General features: G+C 40.4%; 1 protein-coding gene across 1 annotated transcript; it reads left to right on the top strand.

Annotated features, from left to right (window-relative positions):
• Nucleotides 1–300: 300 nt before the first annotated feature.
• On the top strand, nucleotides 301–18,375 carry bace1 (beta-secretase 1). Its single transcript, XM_052107364.1, has 9 exons — nucleotides 301–870; nucleotides 4,683–4,771; nucleotides 4,886–5,102; nucleotides 10,019–10,156; nucleotides 10,403–10,537; nucleotides 13,073–13,174; nucleotides 13,480–13,629; nucleotides 15,001–15,172; nucleotides 17,340–18,375. The coding sequence occupies exons 1-9, from the start codon at nucleotides 598–600 to the stop codon at nucleotides 17,582–17,584; spliced, it is 1,521 nt and encodes a 506-aa protein (XP_051963324.1). The 5' UTR covers nucleotides 301–597; the 3' UTR covers nucleotides 17,585–18,375.
• The last annotated feature ends 271 nt before the right edge of the window (nucleotides 18,376–18,646 follow it).

Raw genomic sequence — 18,646 nt, 5'->3', positions numbered from 1 at the left:
TGCGTTGAGAAGTGTGACTTGGTTTAGCGAATCGGTTCGTTTGGACAATTCGTTTTATTGACCTTGTTCTAAAGATTTACCGAGTCATCACTCTACTAAAATAAATATTACGTGATTTGTATGCAGATTATACCTATGATTTTAATAAAAATACTTACAGTGTGTGATATGTCGTGTAGTTTGTGATTCACTCCTGAAACATGTTCTTAATTCACAAACACTTGGCGAATCTCTTTGACCGAGTCGTTCAAAAGAACCGATTCAAAAGAATGATTCTTTCTCGATTCAAACATCGTTCCAGTCAGTGCGTGCGGATGCAGAGAAGATGAAGGAGGACATGTAGTTGCGGATTATGGAGGTTTATGCCGTCAGATTGTCAAACAGCAAAATAAAACGCTATTCAACGTGGATTTGTGCTGATTGTGAATGCGGAGAATGGAGAAGACGGATGATAATAAACATGAGATTAAATGGCCTCTAGTGGCTTTCAGGGATTTGCAATTTGCGCACTGTTTCGTATTCTGTCACCTCATAATGCGCTAACGGATCACCAAGAGGTCTACTGAAGTAAACAAAAGCATTCTACAGCACTGAAAGATGAAAGGTCCCTGTCTTATTCTGTATTCATGGGCATTTGTGGCCCTCCTGCCGGTCACCTCCTCTGGTGGGAGTCCTGGTTCACTACTGCTCCGTGTCCCCCTGCGGCAGGGGTCGCCCTCACAGCCCGCGACCCACCGGGGCTCCTCAAGGGCCACCCGTACACGGAGAGGAGCCGGAGGTATGAATTTTGTAAACATGATTGATAACCTCCGTGGAAAGTCAGGACAAGGGTATTACATCGAAATGGCCGTGGGTACACCGCCCCAGAAGGTGAGACTGATTCATTGGTACACTGCCAAAATAAATGGGCTCTCAACAAAAAATATTATCTGATCTTTATTTTCAACGTTGCTGTATTTGGAATGGCATACTAGCACACTGCTATTATTCTTCGTTTATATTTTCACTCTTTTTGTATTATGCAGTGTATTACAGTATTAAAAGTACTGACACAATGTACTCTCTCTCTCTGTGTGTGTGTGTGTGTGTATTTATCACTTTGTGGGTACCAAATGTCCCCATAAGGATAGTAAAACCTGAAATTTTTGACCTTGTGGGGACATTTTGTCAGTCCCCATGAGGAAAACAGCTTATAAATCATACTAAATGATGTTTTTTGAAAATGTAAAAATGCAGAAAGTTTTCTGTGAGGGTTAGGTTTAGGGGTAGGGTTAGGTTTAGGGGATAGAATATAAAGTTTGTACAGTATAAAAACCATTATGTCTATGGAAAGTCCCCATAAAACATGGAAACACTACGTGTGTGTGTGTGTGTGTGTGTGTGTGTGTGTGTGTGTGTGTGTGTGTGTGTGTGTGTGTGTGTGTGTGTGTGTGTGTGTGTGTGTGTGCTTGTGAGTGAGTGTGTGTGTGTGAGTATTGCTCTGATAGCAGGAACCTTCCTTATTACCTTCCTGGGGCATAATTAATTAAGTTATTTTTTTGATGCATTATTTTTTATATAATTAAGTGCACTGAATTAATATGTGAAATCTACAGCACTAGTCTGCATACTGCATAGTTATAAAATATTTACAACATCTGAGAAAGTATACAATATATACTGTGCAGTATGCAGCAAGTATTGCATACTGAACACAGCCCATGTCTTGTTTTGATCTCTGTGATTTAGACCATTGATTGGTTGTATGATTTAATGAAAGATCTGTTTTATGAAGTGGATGAAGGATGTCTGTGGAGTAGAGCACAGGCTGACACAAGGATGACTGAAGAATCACACGATTCATTGCACACAACTCTGTCATGCTGCACGGCCTTGGAGTAATAGTCCACAACTATCCCACAAACATAGAAACATACACAATGAAAGAACCAATGTGACTACTTGTGCAGAGACTTCCCGGGAGACTGGAGCAGTAGTAATTTAGTTCATTTTCACTTATTACTACAAATCTACCTACCATATTTTGTGTATAGGAAATAAGATAAGATTTTGTGTATAAAAATGAGGAACTCATTACGGGGGAGGTGGCTGCCCCCATATTTTTAATTTTGGGGGCATTTTTGTAATTTCTGATCCTGATATTAACCCACAGTATCTCAAGAGAACAGTAATAATTTTTATTGCTTTAAAAATGTTCACATTATACTGTATGGTAATAATTATTTTAGCTGTTAGGAATAAAAATTTGTTAAAAAGAATGTGTCACAACACACAGTGCATCAAACCCAGCTGCGTATGGGGCTGCGTAGCCACAGACCGGTCAGAGTGCCCATGATGACCCCTGTCCACCGTTGGAACTGCCTACAATGCGTGAGCATCGAATCTGGAACTTGGAGCAGTGGAAGAAGGTCGCCTGGTCCGATGAGTCCCATTTTCTTTTACATCATGTGGATTTCCGTGCACATGCATACCGTTTAGCTGGGGAAGTGATGGCACCAGGATGCACTGTATGAAGAAGACAAGCTGATAGAGGGACTGTGATGCTCTGTGCAGTGTTCTGCTGGGAAACCCACGGTCCCGCCATTCATGTGGATATACATTTTTCAATACCTAAACACAGTTGCAGACCAGGCACACCCCTTCATGTCAATGGTATTCCCTGATGGCAGTGGCCTCTTTCAGCAGGATAATGCTCCTGCCACACTGCACATATTGTTCGAGAATGGTTTGAGGAACATGATGAAGAGTTCAAGGTGTTGCCCTGCCCTCCAAATTCCCCAGATCTCAATCCAAAATGAGCATATATGGGATGTGCTGGACCAACAAGTCTGATCCATGGTGGCTCCACTTTGCAACTCAGAGGACTTGAAGGATCTGCTGCTAATGTTTTGGTGCCAGATGCCACAGGACACCTTCAGTAGTCATGTAGAATCCATGCCTCTGGGGTCATAATCATTTTTATTAACTAGTGTTACAATTACCCCCGACATCACAGCCATGATAGCATCTTGTATAGTAGCAAAAAAATAAATAAAAATAAAATGTGTGCAGAACTGGGGTTGCTGCAGGAAATGCTTGTGGAGCACTGGGGTGAATGCACATCTGATGCAGTCAGGATACAGATAGATGAACAGGATTCAACAAACAGAAAGAACAGGAAGTCCACAGGATGGATCAATGACATGAGGAGTCAGTTAAGCTTTACTACACACTGACGAGAGTGGGGGTGGGGGGGTGCAGACAGACTGGGGTGGATTGGGGTGAGAGGTAGGAAAAAGAAGAACAGCCACGTTGAATGAAAAAGCAATGACAACAATAACACACATCATCGAATTAGTTAGTCTGCACAGTACCAGTATACCATGTAAGCTATTTTATCACATTAAAATCATGTAGACCCCATTTACTTTCATTGTATGCATCTCTGTCTTACCACGGCTGATGTGAGGAAACCTCTACGTAGAGTCAACCCACAGAAGGCTCCTGGACCAGACAACATTCCTGGCAGAGTGCTCAGAGGATGTGCAGACCAGCTAGCAGATGTTCTTACTGACATCTTCAACATCTCTCTGAGCAGCGCCGTCGTTCCAACGTGCTTCAAGGCCACTACCATCATCCCCATGCCAAAGAAGTCTTCAGTGTCCTACCTCAACGACTACCATCCCGTCGCACTCACACCAATCATCATGAAGTGCTTCGAGAGGCTCGTCATGAGGCACATTAAGACCCAGCTGCCCCCCTCACTAGATCCACTACAGTTTGTGTATCTTCCAAACCGTTCAACGGACGATGCCATCGCCACAACCCTTCATCTGGCCCTCACCCACCTTGATAAAAATTACTCATACGTTCGAATGCTGTTCATAGATTTCAGCTCAGCATTCAACACAATCATTCCTCAGCACCTGATTGGAAAGCTGAACCTGCTGGGCCTGGACACCTCCCTCTGCAACTGGATCCTGGACTTCCTGACTGGGAGACCTCAGCCATCAGACTCCTCAATACTCAGAGACTGGTTTGACACACACACACACACACACACACACACACACACACACACACACACACACACACGTGTTCTGAGTGCACTTTAATTACTGTCACTTTATAACGGTCTGCTACCTCAATAACTGCTATGTGAATAGAACACATAAACAGAGCTGTGGTGGCGACCGCCCTCAAGAGGGACTGGCCTGAAGACAGGCAGGCGGCCCGCCCGGAGTGTGCGCACCTCCGCGACGCTTTTGAGCTTCCATTAAGCCTTCCTTCCCTGTATGGAACAAGAGATGGAGATGAGAGATGTAACAGGTGTTTACGTGTCTCTCTTCATGCAGCTGGTACATTACGCAAAGCATTCAGCTATTTCTGCCTTTCTTGCAAATGTGCTGCATTATGATTAATGAGGGAGTCCAAAGATATGAAAGGCACACGCGCTATCAGGTGTATGTGCTATCAGGGACACTACCAACCATCAAAAACACCCTAGAAACCACATAGCAACCTGCTAGCAACCACACAGGAACATTTGTAACAACCACTCATAAACCACATAAACCGCATTGCAACACCCTCACAACCCCCCCACTACAACCTAGCGTTGTGGTGGTGAGTTTTGAACGTGCAAGCACCACTCATCAACTCAACTGAATACTGTTGTTCAGTATTTTCACTTTCTGTTTCAGTTGAATATCTTAGTGGATACGGGCAGCAGTAATTTCGCAGTGGGTGCTGCTACTCACCCGTTCCTGCACAGATATTACCATCGCTCACTGTAAGTACTTCATGTAGGATTAATCCAGCTACCATACTACTAAGTGATGTGTAGGCCTAAATGCTTTTGTGAGATTAAACCAACATGTCCCTCTTTCTGTGTTTGTGTCTTTAGTTCGTCATCGTACAGAGTTCTGGGCCGCAGTGTGTATGTGCCGTACACACAGGGACGATGGGAGGGCGAGCTGGGCACTGATCTGGTGTCAGTTCCTCATGGACCCAACATTTCACTGAGGGCAAACATCGCTGCCATCACCCAGTCTGACCGCTTCTTCATCAACGGATCCAACTGGGAGGGCATACTTGGGCTTGCCTATGCTGAGATCGCAAGGGTCGGTCCACGCTGTGTTTCACTGGCATGTATGGTTGGGGTGGGCGGTATGAACAAAATCATTTTATGTTTCCGGTAAAGGTATTTATACTATGTTTTGTTCCAGTCCTTAAATCTGATTGAATGAGAGGAATTCCAAAAGTGTTGATTTACAGTCCAGCAGCACTTTACCGTTTGTATCACTCCACTTGTGTTCATGGTGTTCCAAACTAGAGTAATGAGAGCAGTACAAAGAGCTAGAGGTGGAGATTTTATTTATCCCAGTGACAATACATATTTACTCCATTAGGTGGCAACAAATGAGTTTTATGTGACGTTGAGAGAGACTGTCTTGTCAGTCAGTAAATGAGCAGGTTTTACTCAAAAAATTGGCATTGTCTCTCACTCTGTGATCACCCAGAGTGGATTACTACTGCACTATAGCCAAAAATAAAGTTAAATCAGCATTACTGACGATCACTACTGATTCACGATAGGCCGAGGTAATTACACAAGCTTAATAGAACTAGAACTAGTGAACAAGCCGTTGTTACATACGTAACCCGTATATGACATAATTGCTGTAACCTAAAAGTCATAACGTCCACTGAAATTCTATTTTGCCTGTGTTAAAAACTTTTACAAAAATCGAGAGTTCATGGTAAATCTGCCCCAAACTTGCGTCAAATTGCCAGTTTTTGACAAAGGTTTGCTGCATGTTCACCACTACCGGTGAAGAGCTGCAAAATTATGGCAAACCTTTATGGCGAATCAAAAGCTCATTTCCATGTGAGATTGTTTTATCACCCAGCCCTATTCTTAAGTGACATGTTTAAATTAATAACGGAGGCTTGGGCACATCTTTTGAACTAGCAGTGGCATATGTAGCTGTTTCTAAGCAAGATCATGAATCTGTTCAGTTCAGTTCAGTTTCAGTTTATTGTCCCCTAAGGGAAACTTGTCTTGCAGCCAGGTAAACATACAGGTAACACAACAGGTAGCATAAACACCACATACACATACAGTACCAATAAACAACACAAACTACTAGTTAAAAACACTGTTACAGTATTACCCATCTATGTCATAGAATTGTGCAAATTTAGCAACCGAATTGCACTTGGTATAAAAGAGTTCTTAGTCCTATTGGACTTAAAACAAGGGACTCTAAATCTCCGACCTGAGGGGAGGACCTCAAAAGAACAATGAAGGGGATGATTTACACAGTCCAATATGGCATCTGCTTTCCTCATAACCTGCCTCTCATAAATATTTGTCAAGGAAACCTGTGGACAGCCTATTAATTTACCAGCCACCTTCACAATATGGCGTAGATTATTTTTCTCCCTCAGGCTGATGCCCCCATACCAGGCAATAAAAGCAAAAGTAAGAACAGATTCAATAAAAGACTTATAAAATAAATACAGGATAACCTTATCGACATTAAAAGAATTAAGCTTCCTTAGGAAGTACAATCGTTGTTGTCCCTTTTTGCAGATAATCTCTGTGTTAATGTCAAATTTGAGTTTACTGTCTATCACAGCACCCAGGTATTTATACTGCTCTACCACCTCTATGCTTATTCCTTTTATATAGGTGGGTAGAGGAGAACCAGGTTGTTTTCTCCTAAAATCTATAAACATATCCTTGGTTTTAGAGGTGTTAAGCTGGAGAAAAGAACTGTCGCACCAACTGACAAACTCATCGACCACTGGCCCATGCTGACATTCATGTTTCTGCAGTAAACTGACAATAACTGTATTATCAGCATATTTCAGGATGTGTCTATTACTATACTGGCTCCTACAATCGTTAGTGTAGAGGATGTATAGTAGAGGTGAAAGTACACAACCCTGCGGGGAGCCAGTGGAGGAGACAAGCCTTTCAGAAAGACAACCATTCACCTTAACTCGCTGTGTTCTATTTGTTAAAAAATCCATAATCCAGCTCACAAGATTACTCTCAATATTAAATTCTGATACTAATTTACTAACTAAAACATGTGGCTGGATAGTATTAAAAGCAGAAGAAAAATCTAAAAACAAAGGCCTGGCGTGTGTACCAGGACCCTCTAAATGTCTATAAAGCAGATCTAAAAGTGCAATCTGTGCATCCTCTACCCCCCTGTTAGCCCTGTATGCAAATTGGCTGGGGTCCAGGGCCCCACCCACCCTGAACAGCAGAAGTCGCTTTACAATCCTCTCAAATGACTTCATGACCAGTGAAGTCAATGCCACTGGTCTGAAGTCATTTAATGTACTTACAGAGTTGCCCTTTGCCACTGGAACTATAATAGAGTCTTTCCAAGCCATTGGAACCCTTCCCTGTTCCCAGGACATCTCAAAGATGTCAGCAAACACCCCGCAGAGCTGCTCTGAACAGCACTTCAACAATCTCCCAGTAATTCCATCTGGTCCTGGACTCTTATTTACCTTAATTCTATTAAATACAGACCTAACCTCCTCCTTTGTAATTGAGAAAGGAATGGATTCTACCTGGGCCTGTTCCTCGATTAATTTCTTTAATTTGTCTGAAAAGTCATGAATATCAAAACGTGAAAAAAAGATGTTCAACGCTTCAGATAACTCGCTATCATATTTATACATTGCCAATTGGACTGATTTATTATGTGTTTTTTGCAAACCTATCATCCTTTTCACACCATCCCATGCTACCTTCAAGTTGTTACTGCCCAATCTTTCCTCTATCTTATTTTTATATTGTAATTTAGCCTTCTTGGTTTCTGCTCTGACCTCCTTAGTTGCCTCCCTAATTTCACGCTCATTCCCATTATGAAAAGCCCTATGTTTTTTCATTAACACTTGTTTCAGTGAGCTAGTGACCCATGGCATAAACTTTGACATACTTTTTGGGAATAATAAAATCCACACAAAAAGAAATATAACAACATACAGCATCAACAAGCTCATCAATATCAGCAGCAGAGTCAAAGAAGACAGACCAATCGGTGCAATCAAAACAACCTTGTAATTTCAGAACAGACTCATCCTCCCAGGTCTCAATCTCTTTAGTTTTGACATCCCGGTGTATAGACCCCCTTTTAAGCATAGGTCTATACACCGGGATGAGATTAATAATACAGTGATCTGAGGATCCTATGGGAGCCAGAGGGGAGGCTTTATAAGCCTCTTTAATTGAACCATAGCACTTGTCCAAAGTTTTATTTTTCCTAGTTGGACATGTGACATATTGATAAAAATTGAGGTTTTACTCAGTTTACCGTTATTAAAATCCCCCATAAGCAGACACGGGGCATCCGGGGAAAGAGATTGAAGTCTTTGAGTCACTTTGCGAATAATATCGGCAGCAGTTTGTGTGTTTGCTTTAGGGTGAATATATATTACAGTCACAAATATCTGGGGAAATTCTCTCGGGAGATAGAACGGGCGAACGGAGATGGAAAGCAGTTCGATGTCAGGAGTGCATATCTTTTCCCTGACGGTGATGTTCCTACACCACCGCTGATTTATGTATACACACACACCACCACCCTGAGATTTCCCCGTGGCTTCTGCGTCTCTATCCAACCTGACAGGTGCCCCAAAGCCGCTGATTGAGAAATCCGTGTCGGTGTGTTTAGACGACAGCCACGTCTCACTGAAGGCCATAATACAGGCGTTCCTGTATTCCTGTAAATAGTTCGAGTTTGCTTGAAGCTCATCAATCTTGTTTCTGAGCGACTGAGCATTTGCGAGTATTATTGAAGGGAGCGGAATACGGCGTATTTTTTGTCGTTTTAACCGAAGTCGGACGCCACCTCTCCTTCCTCGCTTCCTCTCTTTGCGAGAGTTTTTGCGATCATTTCCAGGAGACCTGTGCCTAGAGATCTCAGCTAGAATGTCTTCAGATACAAGCGGGTCCAGATATATATTTCCCATACACGGATTGTCCCATCGCATCAAACATTCTCGAGAGTATGTCCTTACCGGCTCACGTTGCTGGCTGCGTTCGCCTTGGACATAGTAAATCCATAAAGTCCATACGATAACAGCGTAGTATACAGTATCTCCATGGCGACTATTTGAATGAACAATAATATCTAGTACATTTTCATCAACAACGAATCAAAAACAGGAAACTTACAGCACTTCTAACAACAAAACGCAGACAAACAAACACACCTGCTGCTTGTCGCCACAGCAAGAGTAGCGCCAAAACAAGAATCCAAGTAGTTCCACACACAATAGCATTTTTGAGGTGCTTCTGGATTTTCCCTTACTTCTCGACCAGTTTTTTTTAACTATAGTTTAAAAGCAGTATCACACAGGCAAGAGTGCTGTTGGTCCATTTATCACCATGGTTGTGAATACCTGATGCGGAATAATAGCAGTGCTAATATACAGGAACAACAGCACTCTCACTTGTGTATCTCATATATAACTGTATTTTAATGAGAACAAGGTTTATAGATGAAATGACCATATGGTGACACCTATTTTTGGATACTACAGTGAATTAAACACTTTACAAATATAAAGTTCCTTGTCTCATTTGCAAATGTTCCTTTTTGTTAAAAACTTTATGGACATAAACCAAAAGATTTTTCATAACATACGAAGTCTGGCATCAGTAAAAATATCTTCAGACTATGTAAAACTTGAGTTGAAATTTTTCACGCTTAGATTGATTGAAAGACTAAAAGCACTATACACTGGTTTTTGACACATACTTCAATTAATCAAATTTGTCATTAAAACTCACACACAAAAATGGAAAGTTGCCTTTGTGATTTCACATTACTCCATGTTTCTTCACTCGCACGTATAAATAAAGTCATTTCAAAATATCTAATGCAGAGTAAACAGTATGGCAAAATCTCAACACTCTCTTGTGCCATACTGTCCAGCGCTGATGTATGGTTACTATATCCATGGATAGTTCAATAAAGAGTTGGATCTCTTTCTTTCTCTTTTTCAGCCAGATGAGAATCTAGAACCGTTCTTCGACTCTCTCCTGAGACAGACCACCGTTCCAAACCTCTTCTCTCTGCAGCTCTGTGGAGCAGGATTCACACAGAACTACAGCACAGGCAGTTCAACTGTAGGGGGCAGTATGGTGAGAGACTCTGAAAACAAAATGGAAAAAAGAAGCAGTGCATTTTCATCCTATATTTGTAAAACTACAAAATGGCAAAAAAGCATGTTTATACCAAAAAATTATAACAAACATATTTCGTATGACTCGTCGTGCAATATATTCCAAGTCATATATAATAAACAAATTATATATATCACTCTTAATAATCACTTGTGATTTATGAAATAAGCAGGTATTGATTCAGTTTTTCTTTATTCTTCTCAGATTATTGGGGGAATAGATACATCTTTATACGTTGGTGAGCTGTGGTATACACCAATTAGACGGGAGTGGTATTATGAGGTCATCATTGTGCGCATTGAAGTTAATGGACAGGATCTCAATATGGACTGCAAAGAAGTAAGCATGAGTTTCCTGGGGTTTCCTGGCCCATATAGCATTAATTCATATTATAAAAAATATGCATCACTGAGGTTTTTTTCCTTCTACTGTACTTTCACTTCTCCTTAACTTTTGATTATTGGTCATAAATAAGAATGCAGTTGAATAGATTTCACTTTTATTGTTATTACTTACTTAAATTATTATTTTAAAGGGGTCATGTCATGAGTAATCAAATTGTCCTTGATATTTTGACATATAAGACGTCATTTTACTATAAAAACATACTGTAAATTTCAGAACTCTAAACTTAATCCCCAATGAAACCAAGCTGCAAAAATGCCTCGTTCTCTACTTCTGCGACTTCCCTATGTAATTAGGGGTCCATTAATTCATGACCACCTCTACAGCAAAAAAATATGTATGCCAACTTTAGTTCAGTTATGCTCAGTTCGGAAACAGGGAGAGAGCAGGGCAGACAGGCCTAGTGTGGCCAACTACTCCTGAACACCAAAGGGGACCCATCTGGACTATTTTGAATTTTCTTTTTAGAAAAATGCACTAGACAGACATCTTTGACCATTGTCATGTACTGTATCTTGCACCACCTTTAAAAGACACAATGTCAAGTTACAAATCTGAAAAGGAAAACATGTTTTATTCAGCTGCTGCATCTTGTTATTTTGAGCACAAAAGCATCCTGGACACATTCTTGCACCCATCTGCACTATTTTTAATTGTTGGTGTATGTAAACATGCACTAGATGGAGATCTTTGACCATTTTGATGCGTTTCCAGTGATTTGATAGTGTATGTGTGTGCGCATCTTGTTTCACCAAGCTTTGGACTATGTGTGTGCGTTTTTTTGGCACATACAGTATCAGCGTGGATTTTTTGTGAACCAGTCATAATATGATTCAAGCTTTGCAAAGGAACTGTTATTGAAGGATGGGCCAGTTAAAAACAATATTGGACCCGATTGCAAAACAGTAAGTAAAAGGTTTCATTCATTAATATTTCAAATGTTATGGCTGTTTGATTGGAGTGTTAACAGTTATGCTTGAGATAAACAGTTAATATATTTGGATACAATGTGTTGGATGCGTGTTATTTGTAAACCCTGGAATGTAGTTTTATGATGTTGTGTAGCTTGTCTCTACCGATTGAGTTTCAAATATGTCTGTATTCGAGGGTCGGCACAATGTTAGCCAATCATAAAAGAGGGCGTTTACATTATAACTGTCCCAGCTGCTTAGAACTGATGAGTTACAGAAAATAAAGGGGAATCATATTTGCAGAATACCCAGGGAAGGATATAATGTATTTAAAGAATCACACAAAGAAAAATTGAAAAAAAAAAAAAATCTTTCCATACATATATTGGTATATAGACGATATTTACATAAACACATGTCACACAATAACACCAGCCAAGCAAACAATCCCAAATAGCAACCGTAGGCGATTGTAAGAGGATTCTGGAGAATGAGTTGGGGTAGGTACACGAGACGTCAAAAGTCAATTTCCTCAGGATGAGACCAGACTTGTCAATAGTTCTTAAGAGATCATATAGATAGATGTCTTTCTGACATAAAAGTTATTTTCATTCCTTGGCTAATGGCATTACTGCCTCCAAAGGGAATCAAGGAAATAAGTCCTCTGGTAAGTAATCCAGGAGAATCATAACAGCACAAAAAAATCCTCTACAAGTAAAAGAAATACAACAAATCACCTTCTCATCCATAAACAAACAATATATTTACAAAAAAACTGGTCAACTAAATCAAAAATATTCAAAAATCAAAACATGAAATAACATCACTTACATTTGGGCAGCAAACAAACAGTTTCCCAAACCAGAATTTTCAAGAATAGCAGCCAACAGCATGTGGCAAGTCACACTGGATATAATACTTCTTCTACTACTTTCCCTTTTTATACTAAACATTGAGTGCTACTCATGACCCCTAGTGGCTAGGATGAACATAGGCCCCCTAGAAAAGACAGTATGCCTTGTAACAGGCTGTAACCGTTACAACGTTGAAGTTTAAATTAGGCGGTTAGGCCTAAACCAAGTGTTTCAGTCAGAGGGTCAGAGACAGTGTTAAAAATGATCATATATTACAAAATTATAACCGTTTTGGTGCAAAAAAACTTTACTAACATTAGCAGTGGACCTTAGGGAAGATAATATTATTATTGTATTGTATATGTAAGGGATAATGTGCAGTCAGTCACACCTGGGTCCTATATCACACATAAGGCATTTATTATTATTATTATTATTATTATTATTATTATTATTAACATTAGCCAAGATTAAAAATTGCTGTAAAATTATTGTTAGTTCTTGTTAACTATTTTGTTGACCAATGTAACGAATACAACATTGTTGTAAAGTGTAACCTATTATTTCAGAATAAGAGTGCATGGAGTGATACGAGACATGGATTTAGCACAGCTACATTCAAATAAGCACAAAGTCAAATGAATTTGAGGCATTGCTGAAATCAGGCATAATTTTCTCTCTCTCTCTGTCTCTCTCTCTCTCAGTATAACTATGATAAAAGTATTGTGGACAGCGGCACAACCAACTTACGTCTCCCTCGTAAAGTGTTCCAGGCTGCGGTGAAGGCCATTGAAGCCGCCTCATCTGTCAGTTTATGTCATTACCTGTCACATTTCACATTTAATTAGTTGAGTTGTAACACTGTCATTTTTTTTTAACCATTTTTCTAAATAATTATGTTTTTTGCCAGTAACAATACAATGTTATTGTCGAACACTTTTTGACATATGTTTGCTTTTGCATTTGTTTTATTAATGACCTCATTATTAATACTAATAATTCTGCTTACATTTTCAGTCAAATTGCTCTGGTCAATTACCATAGGATAAGGGGGGATCTCTGGTCATGTCACAATGCAATGCTCAATTGTCTTTTTTTTTCTTCATTCCAGACAGAACAGTTCCCCTCAGGTTTTTGGCTGGGGGAGCAGCTGGTATGTTGGCAGGCAGGCGCCACACCTTGGCACATCTTCCCAGTCATCTCATTGTACCTGATGAGTGAGAACAGAAACCAGTCCTTCCGGATCTCCATCCTACCACAGGTACATCTTCAAGTTTCTTGTGTGGCTGTGTTCTCAATAATATACAACAATACTATTTCTGCAAAATGTAATGTGTATACAGTGCACAGTTTTCTGCACATTTTCTCTGTATATGCATGGAATACCTACCTTACACATTTGCCAAAATGTGCAGAATACAACAGAACACACTGCGTGATACACTGTATGCCACAATGCAATATGCTTGGCTTGACCTGGAAGTAATATCAACTGTGATTTTTGACATCTTTTGACAAGATTACCAAATTATTCCAAGAAAACAACTGGACAGAACTCACTGAATTAAACATGCAACATGATCATGTCATGTGACTACACCGTATTATACTACTATTTCAAGAGTTCACTGGTTCATATAGTCGTGAAGCGCATATAAGGTAAAGAGATTTGGTGTGCTGTCCTGGATGATGGATAGCCTGTCCATTAATTGGTATAGGTGTGATTAAATATATAGGTAGAGGGATGCTGGAAGAATCGCAGCTGCTTGTATATCTTTGGGATATGATTGGCAGGCCTAGATGAACAAGCTCCTCCCGAGCTTACGTTTAAAAGTTAATTTCAAATGTTGTGGCAGGGCGGAGGGCGGGGCCAGGTCGTGATTATACACACCCGGTCCCTAATCAGGCTAATTAAGCCTCCGAGAGGGATAAGCACTGAATGCGGAAGGTTGTGCGATGAGAGAGAGATCGTTTACGGTCAGCTGACCGTCATGTGTGTTTGTGTCTTTGGTTTCAGTTTTACATTAAACTATTATTTATATTGCCAAGCCGGTTCTCGCCTCCTCCTTTCCATTGAACTGCGTTACAAATGTTTACTGTTGAAAACCATTTTCAAATATTATTTTGCACAAACTGTTTGCAAGAATTTGTATTTGCATATGAGCACTGCAAATGATCTTAGACCATCAGGAGCTGTTTAATTAGCTTAAAATTCAGTTTGAATGGGGGAAAGTGGCTGGTAGAATTATGCATTCATCAACCACTGTGTCTGGTTGTCAAAAGAGTTTCATACCCTGAAACAAACAAACATGTTTTACATTTTATAAATCAAATTCTATGCATTATTTATACCATGTAGGCATTAAAAAGGTCAAGGGCTATAAATAGTCAGCACTATATAAAGGGCTTCCAAAATTGACAGCGAGACACACAGATGAAAGATGAGGGGAGAGGACAAGAAAGGCAAAAACATGCATTCGCAAGTGAAAAAACAACAACAACTATTTTTATTATAGTAGAGCAAACACATGCATATAAGTTCAATGGACTACAATAAAGGATATTGATGGTATTGCTATTTGTGAGTGTGTTTGAGTAGCTGATATCTCTGTCTCTCTCTTTCTCTCTGCAGCAGTACCTGCGGCCTGTAGAGGACGTGGCCTCAGCGCAGGAGAACTGTTATAAATTCGCTGTGTCTCAGTCCAGTACTGGTACAGTCATGGGTGCCGTCATCATGGAGGGTTTCTATGTTGTATTCGACCGAGAACACAAATGCATCGGCTTCGCTGTCAGCACATGCCACGGTGAGAGAGGCACTTAAGTCACTTATGAAAATGTCTGAATGTCATTGCATTAGATCACAAAATATCACAGCAAGTAACAGTTGTTTGAAACAAAGAAAGCACAATCACACGTTTCATTTAAAACATTTCCCAAAAAGAAGTTTGTTAGGTTTTAAATATTATGTAGTGGAATGATGATGTGTAGTGAAGCACAGTGGAACTATTGCCATCCACTCCATGGTGGGGAAAAAGGTCATAATTGGACATAATGCTACTCTAAGAGCCAAGAATGACACCATTCAAAGATAGATAGTTAGAATACAATGCACTAGTATTAGAGCCTACGAGGGCAGATTCCTCCTCAGTGGGGCATCCAACAGCTCTACCAGAACCGGGAACCTAAGGTGGTTTGGCCATTCTGGTGCAACCTCGGTGCAATTCCTGAATACCTCCCAAATCCTTAGAGCTGTCTGAGGGTGAAACCTCTATTCCCCTTGGCTGATCCCCTGTGCCGCAGTTCAGGTATCCGGGGACATGCATTGCATGTATCAACAGGAGATGCTTCTCGCACCAGAGGAGAAGATGGCGTGCCAGGTTCAACACTGGCCGCTACCGGACTCCCCTCTGGCATATTATGTATTATGTAGGGGGGCCTCGGTAGCTCAGGATGCAAAAACTCGCAAGTTTGAATGCAGGACGTGCTGAGTGACTCCAGTCAGGCTTCTTAAGCAACCAATTTGTCCAGTTGCTAGGGTGGGTAGAGTCACGTTGGGTTAACCTCCTAGTGGTCTCTGTAATGTAGTTCTCGCTCTTGGTGAGGCTCATGCTGAGTTGTACATGGATGCCCCAGAGAATAGCATGAAGCCTTCACACGTGCTAGGTCTCCGCAGTAACGCGTTCAACAAGCCACGTGATAAGATGCGCAGATTGACGTCTCAGATGCGGAGGCAACTGAGATTCGTCCTCCTCCATCCTGATTGTGGTGAGTCACTACACCACCATGAGGACTTAGAGCGCATTGGGAATTGGGCATTCCAAATTGAGAAAAGATGATAAATAATAAAAAAAGGTTATGTTAGAGTTTTTAATTGAATGCGATAGGATACTGGCAACCAGTGAAGCTGACATAGTATGGGAGTGATATGGTCTGATTTGTCTGTCTGATTCAGTATGTGAAAGCCCTGCACCACTGAACGAAATTTATGTGCCAGGCCACACACTTGTGGACCATCGCACAGAGCTCCCCAGCCTGTGTTCGACAGGTCCGTTGTGACTTTTTACTACAAAACGTAAAAGACTGCGTCATCAAGACCAACGAGAAACTTTCATGTTGACCCAGCACTGAAGAGGCCTCATATGTAATAAACCCAATGGGATGATGCCAACTTGGCACCTTGCCGACAGGGCACAAACACAATTGACTTTGTGGCCTTAGTGCTCCAAATGGGCGAGCAACAGATCCCTGTGCTGACATGCTTGTGCCTCTGACAGTGCAAAAAGCAACCAGTCATCGAGGTAATTCAGAACAAGGACACGGTTTAGCCTCAGCGGAGCGAGCTTCGTATCGACACATTTCGTGAATGTTTGAGGAGCTAAAGACATGCCGAAGGGCAGGATTTTGAACTGATATGATGTGCCCTCAAAGGTGAATTTCAAGAATGGCCAATTATGTGTGTGTGAAAGTAATTCTGTTGACACAAACCAGTCCAGAAGATGCATGAGACAAAATTGGTCTCTGATTAACCATCTTGAATGTAGACTTCGCAAGTGTCCAGTGCATGCGACTCAAGTCTCATGAAATGCCGCTTTGCTCTGGTTTATATGCTTGTGGTGATGTGCCCATAGTTGGCGGAGCATCAAGTGCCATCTGCCCATAAATTGCCATGATTTGAAAGTGCTTTGGAGATGGTGACTCAGGAGCTTCTCTTAGCGTCAGCAACTGACGCAACGTTGGAGATTCTGACTTGTGAAGAAACACATTTTCTTTCATGTATGTGTTAGATTGTGAAGTGTGTACATCAAAGAATTGCTTTACATTCACTTTTATTATCTTTAAGAATAATGAGAATTACAAACAAGCTCAATGGTTAAACATTTGGACACTTTAAAGTTATGAGAAGTCATCCACTAGATTTTATTCTTTGTTTGTTTGTTTGTCTGTGTTGATGTTAATTTTATTTCACCTCAGTCCACGATGAGTTCCGCACTGCTTCAGTGGAGGGTCCGTTTCACGGTGTTGATCTGGAGGACTGCGGCTACAACATCCCTCAGACGGATGAGTCCACCCTCATGACCATCGCCTACATAATGGCAGGGATCTGTGCCCTCTTCATGCTGCCGCTGTGCCTCATGGTGTGTCAGTGGCGCTTTACACTCTGTCTTCACCCGCTGGGCACTGGGGACTTCTCTGATGACATATCCCTCCTGAAGTGAGCCATATCTAAACACAGACATTACTTTGCTGCAACAGATGGCCAAAGAGAACGCCTCAAAGATTGACATACATTAACGAGACCACAGCAATTATAGCTATAAATGTTATAATTGTATATATGCACACAAACATGTTCTAATGGGCTGTCCCAACTTGGAGGGCTTTCTCTAAACCTGTTTAGACTAAATGTGATATGTGAATGATCCCTTGTCTTACAGACTGTAACGTGTGGATAACTGTTCTAAGACTGTTCAAGTGAAGTATTGTAAAGATATGGAAACTATATGTGAACGTGTGTTTGAGAGAGCGTTATGAGTGTGCGCTATTAAGATGTCATATTCTATACTAATAATTGAGCATCAAGATGATTTGAGGTATAATTTTGAGTACTTGTCACATTTTATTGGCTCTTTTATGGTTTATAAAATACCAGTGTCCTATAAAGGAACTCATGGAAAGGTTCACGTAAATAGACTAATAGAGAAAAAGAAAAAAGATTTGTAAAAATGACTGCCAATGCTCGAATCTCATAAAATCTGTCAAGAACATGTTATTTTTCACTGCAAATGAAAGAAATAATACAGTATATAGTATATTTATAGTATATAATATAGTATATTTTAAGACTATTAGGATTTTTAGCAATTTGTGACTTTCCGTGACAAATATGTTTTTTCCTAGAAATTCTCATTACTAATAAATAAATATTATACAATTAACAAATAAAAATGATGAAAATTATCTCATTACTAAATATCATAATATAGTAAAAAATAAATAAAAAAGAAAGATTTACACAGTAGTATTTGTTGCATTGCTTTCCTTCTCATATAGACAGACGGACAAGACAGACAGGATAGACAGGCAGACAGACAGGCAGAGAGATAGATAGATAGATAGACAGGCAGACAGACAGACAGATAAGAGAGAGTAGAATACAGAGACTGAGCAGCCACTCTAAAATATGAGCTCCTGAACAATTAAGAAAGATTAAACCAAAAAAGTGAGACAGAGAGTAAAATTATAACAGCAAACAAGAAAAAACAATAAAAGGAACATTT

Source organism: Xyrauchen texanus, chromosome 36 (genome assembly GCF_025860055.1).
Source record: "Xyrauchen texanus isolate HMW12.3.18 chromosome 36, RBS_HiC_50CHRs, whole genome shotgun sequence".
NCBI lineage: Eukaryota > Metazoa > Chordata > Actinopteri > Cypriniformes > Catostomidae > Xyrauchen > Xyrauchen texanus.
The sequence above is the reverse complement of the archived record's forward strand: the minus strand, read 5'-3'. Positions and strand labels throughout refer to the sequence as shown.

What these genes read in the sequence shown, in the direction of transcription:
- bace1 (XM_052107364.1), top strand. Translation starts at nt 598, where the DNA reads ATGAAAGGTCCCTGTCTTATTCTGTATTCATGGGCATTTGTGGCCCTC. An exon ending in TGGGTACACCGCCCCAGAAG is followed by an intron (nt 871 to 4,682) that starts GTGAGACTGATT and finishes TTTCTGTTTCAG; the next exon opens with TTGAATATCTTAGTGGATAC. An exon ending in CGCTGTCAGCACATGCCACG is followed by an intron (nt 15,173 to 17,339) that starts GTGAGAGAGGCA and finishes ATTTCACCTCAG; the next exon opens with TCCACGATGAGTTCCGCACT.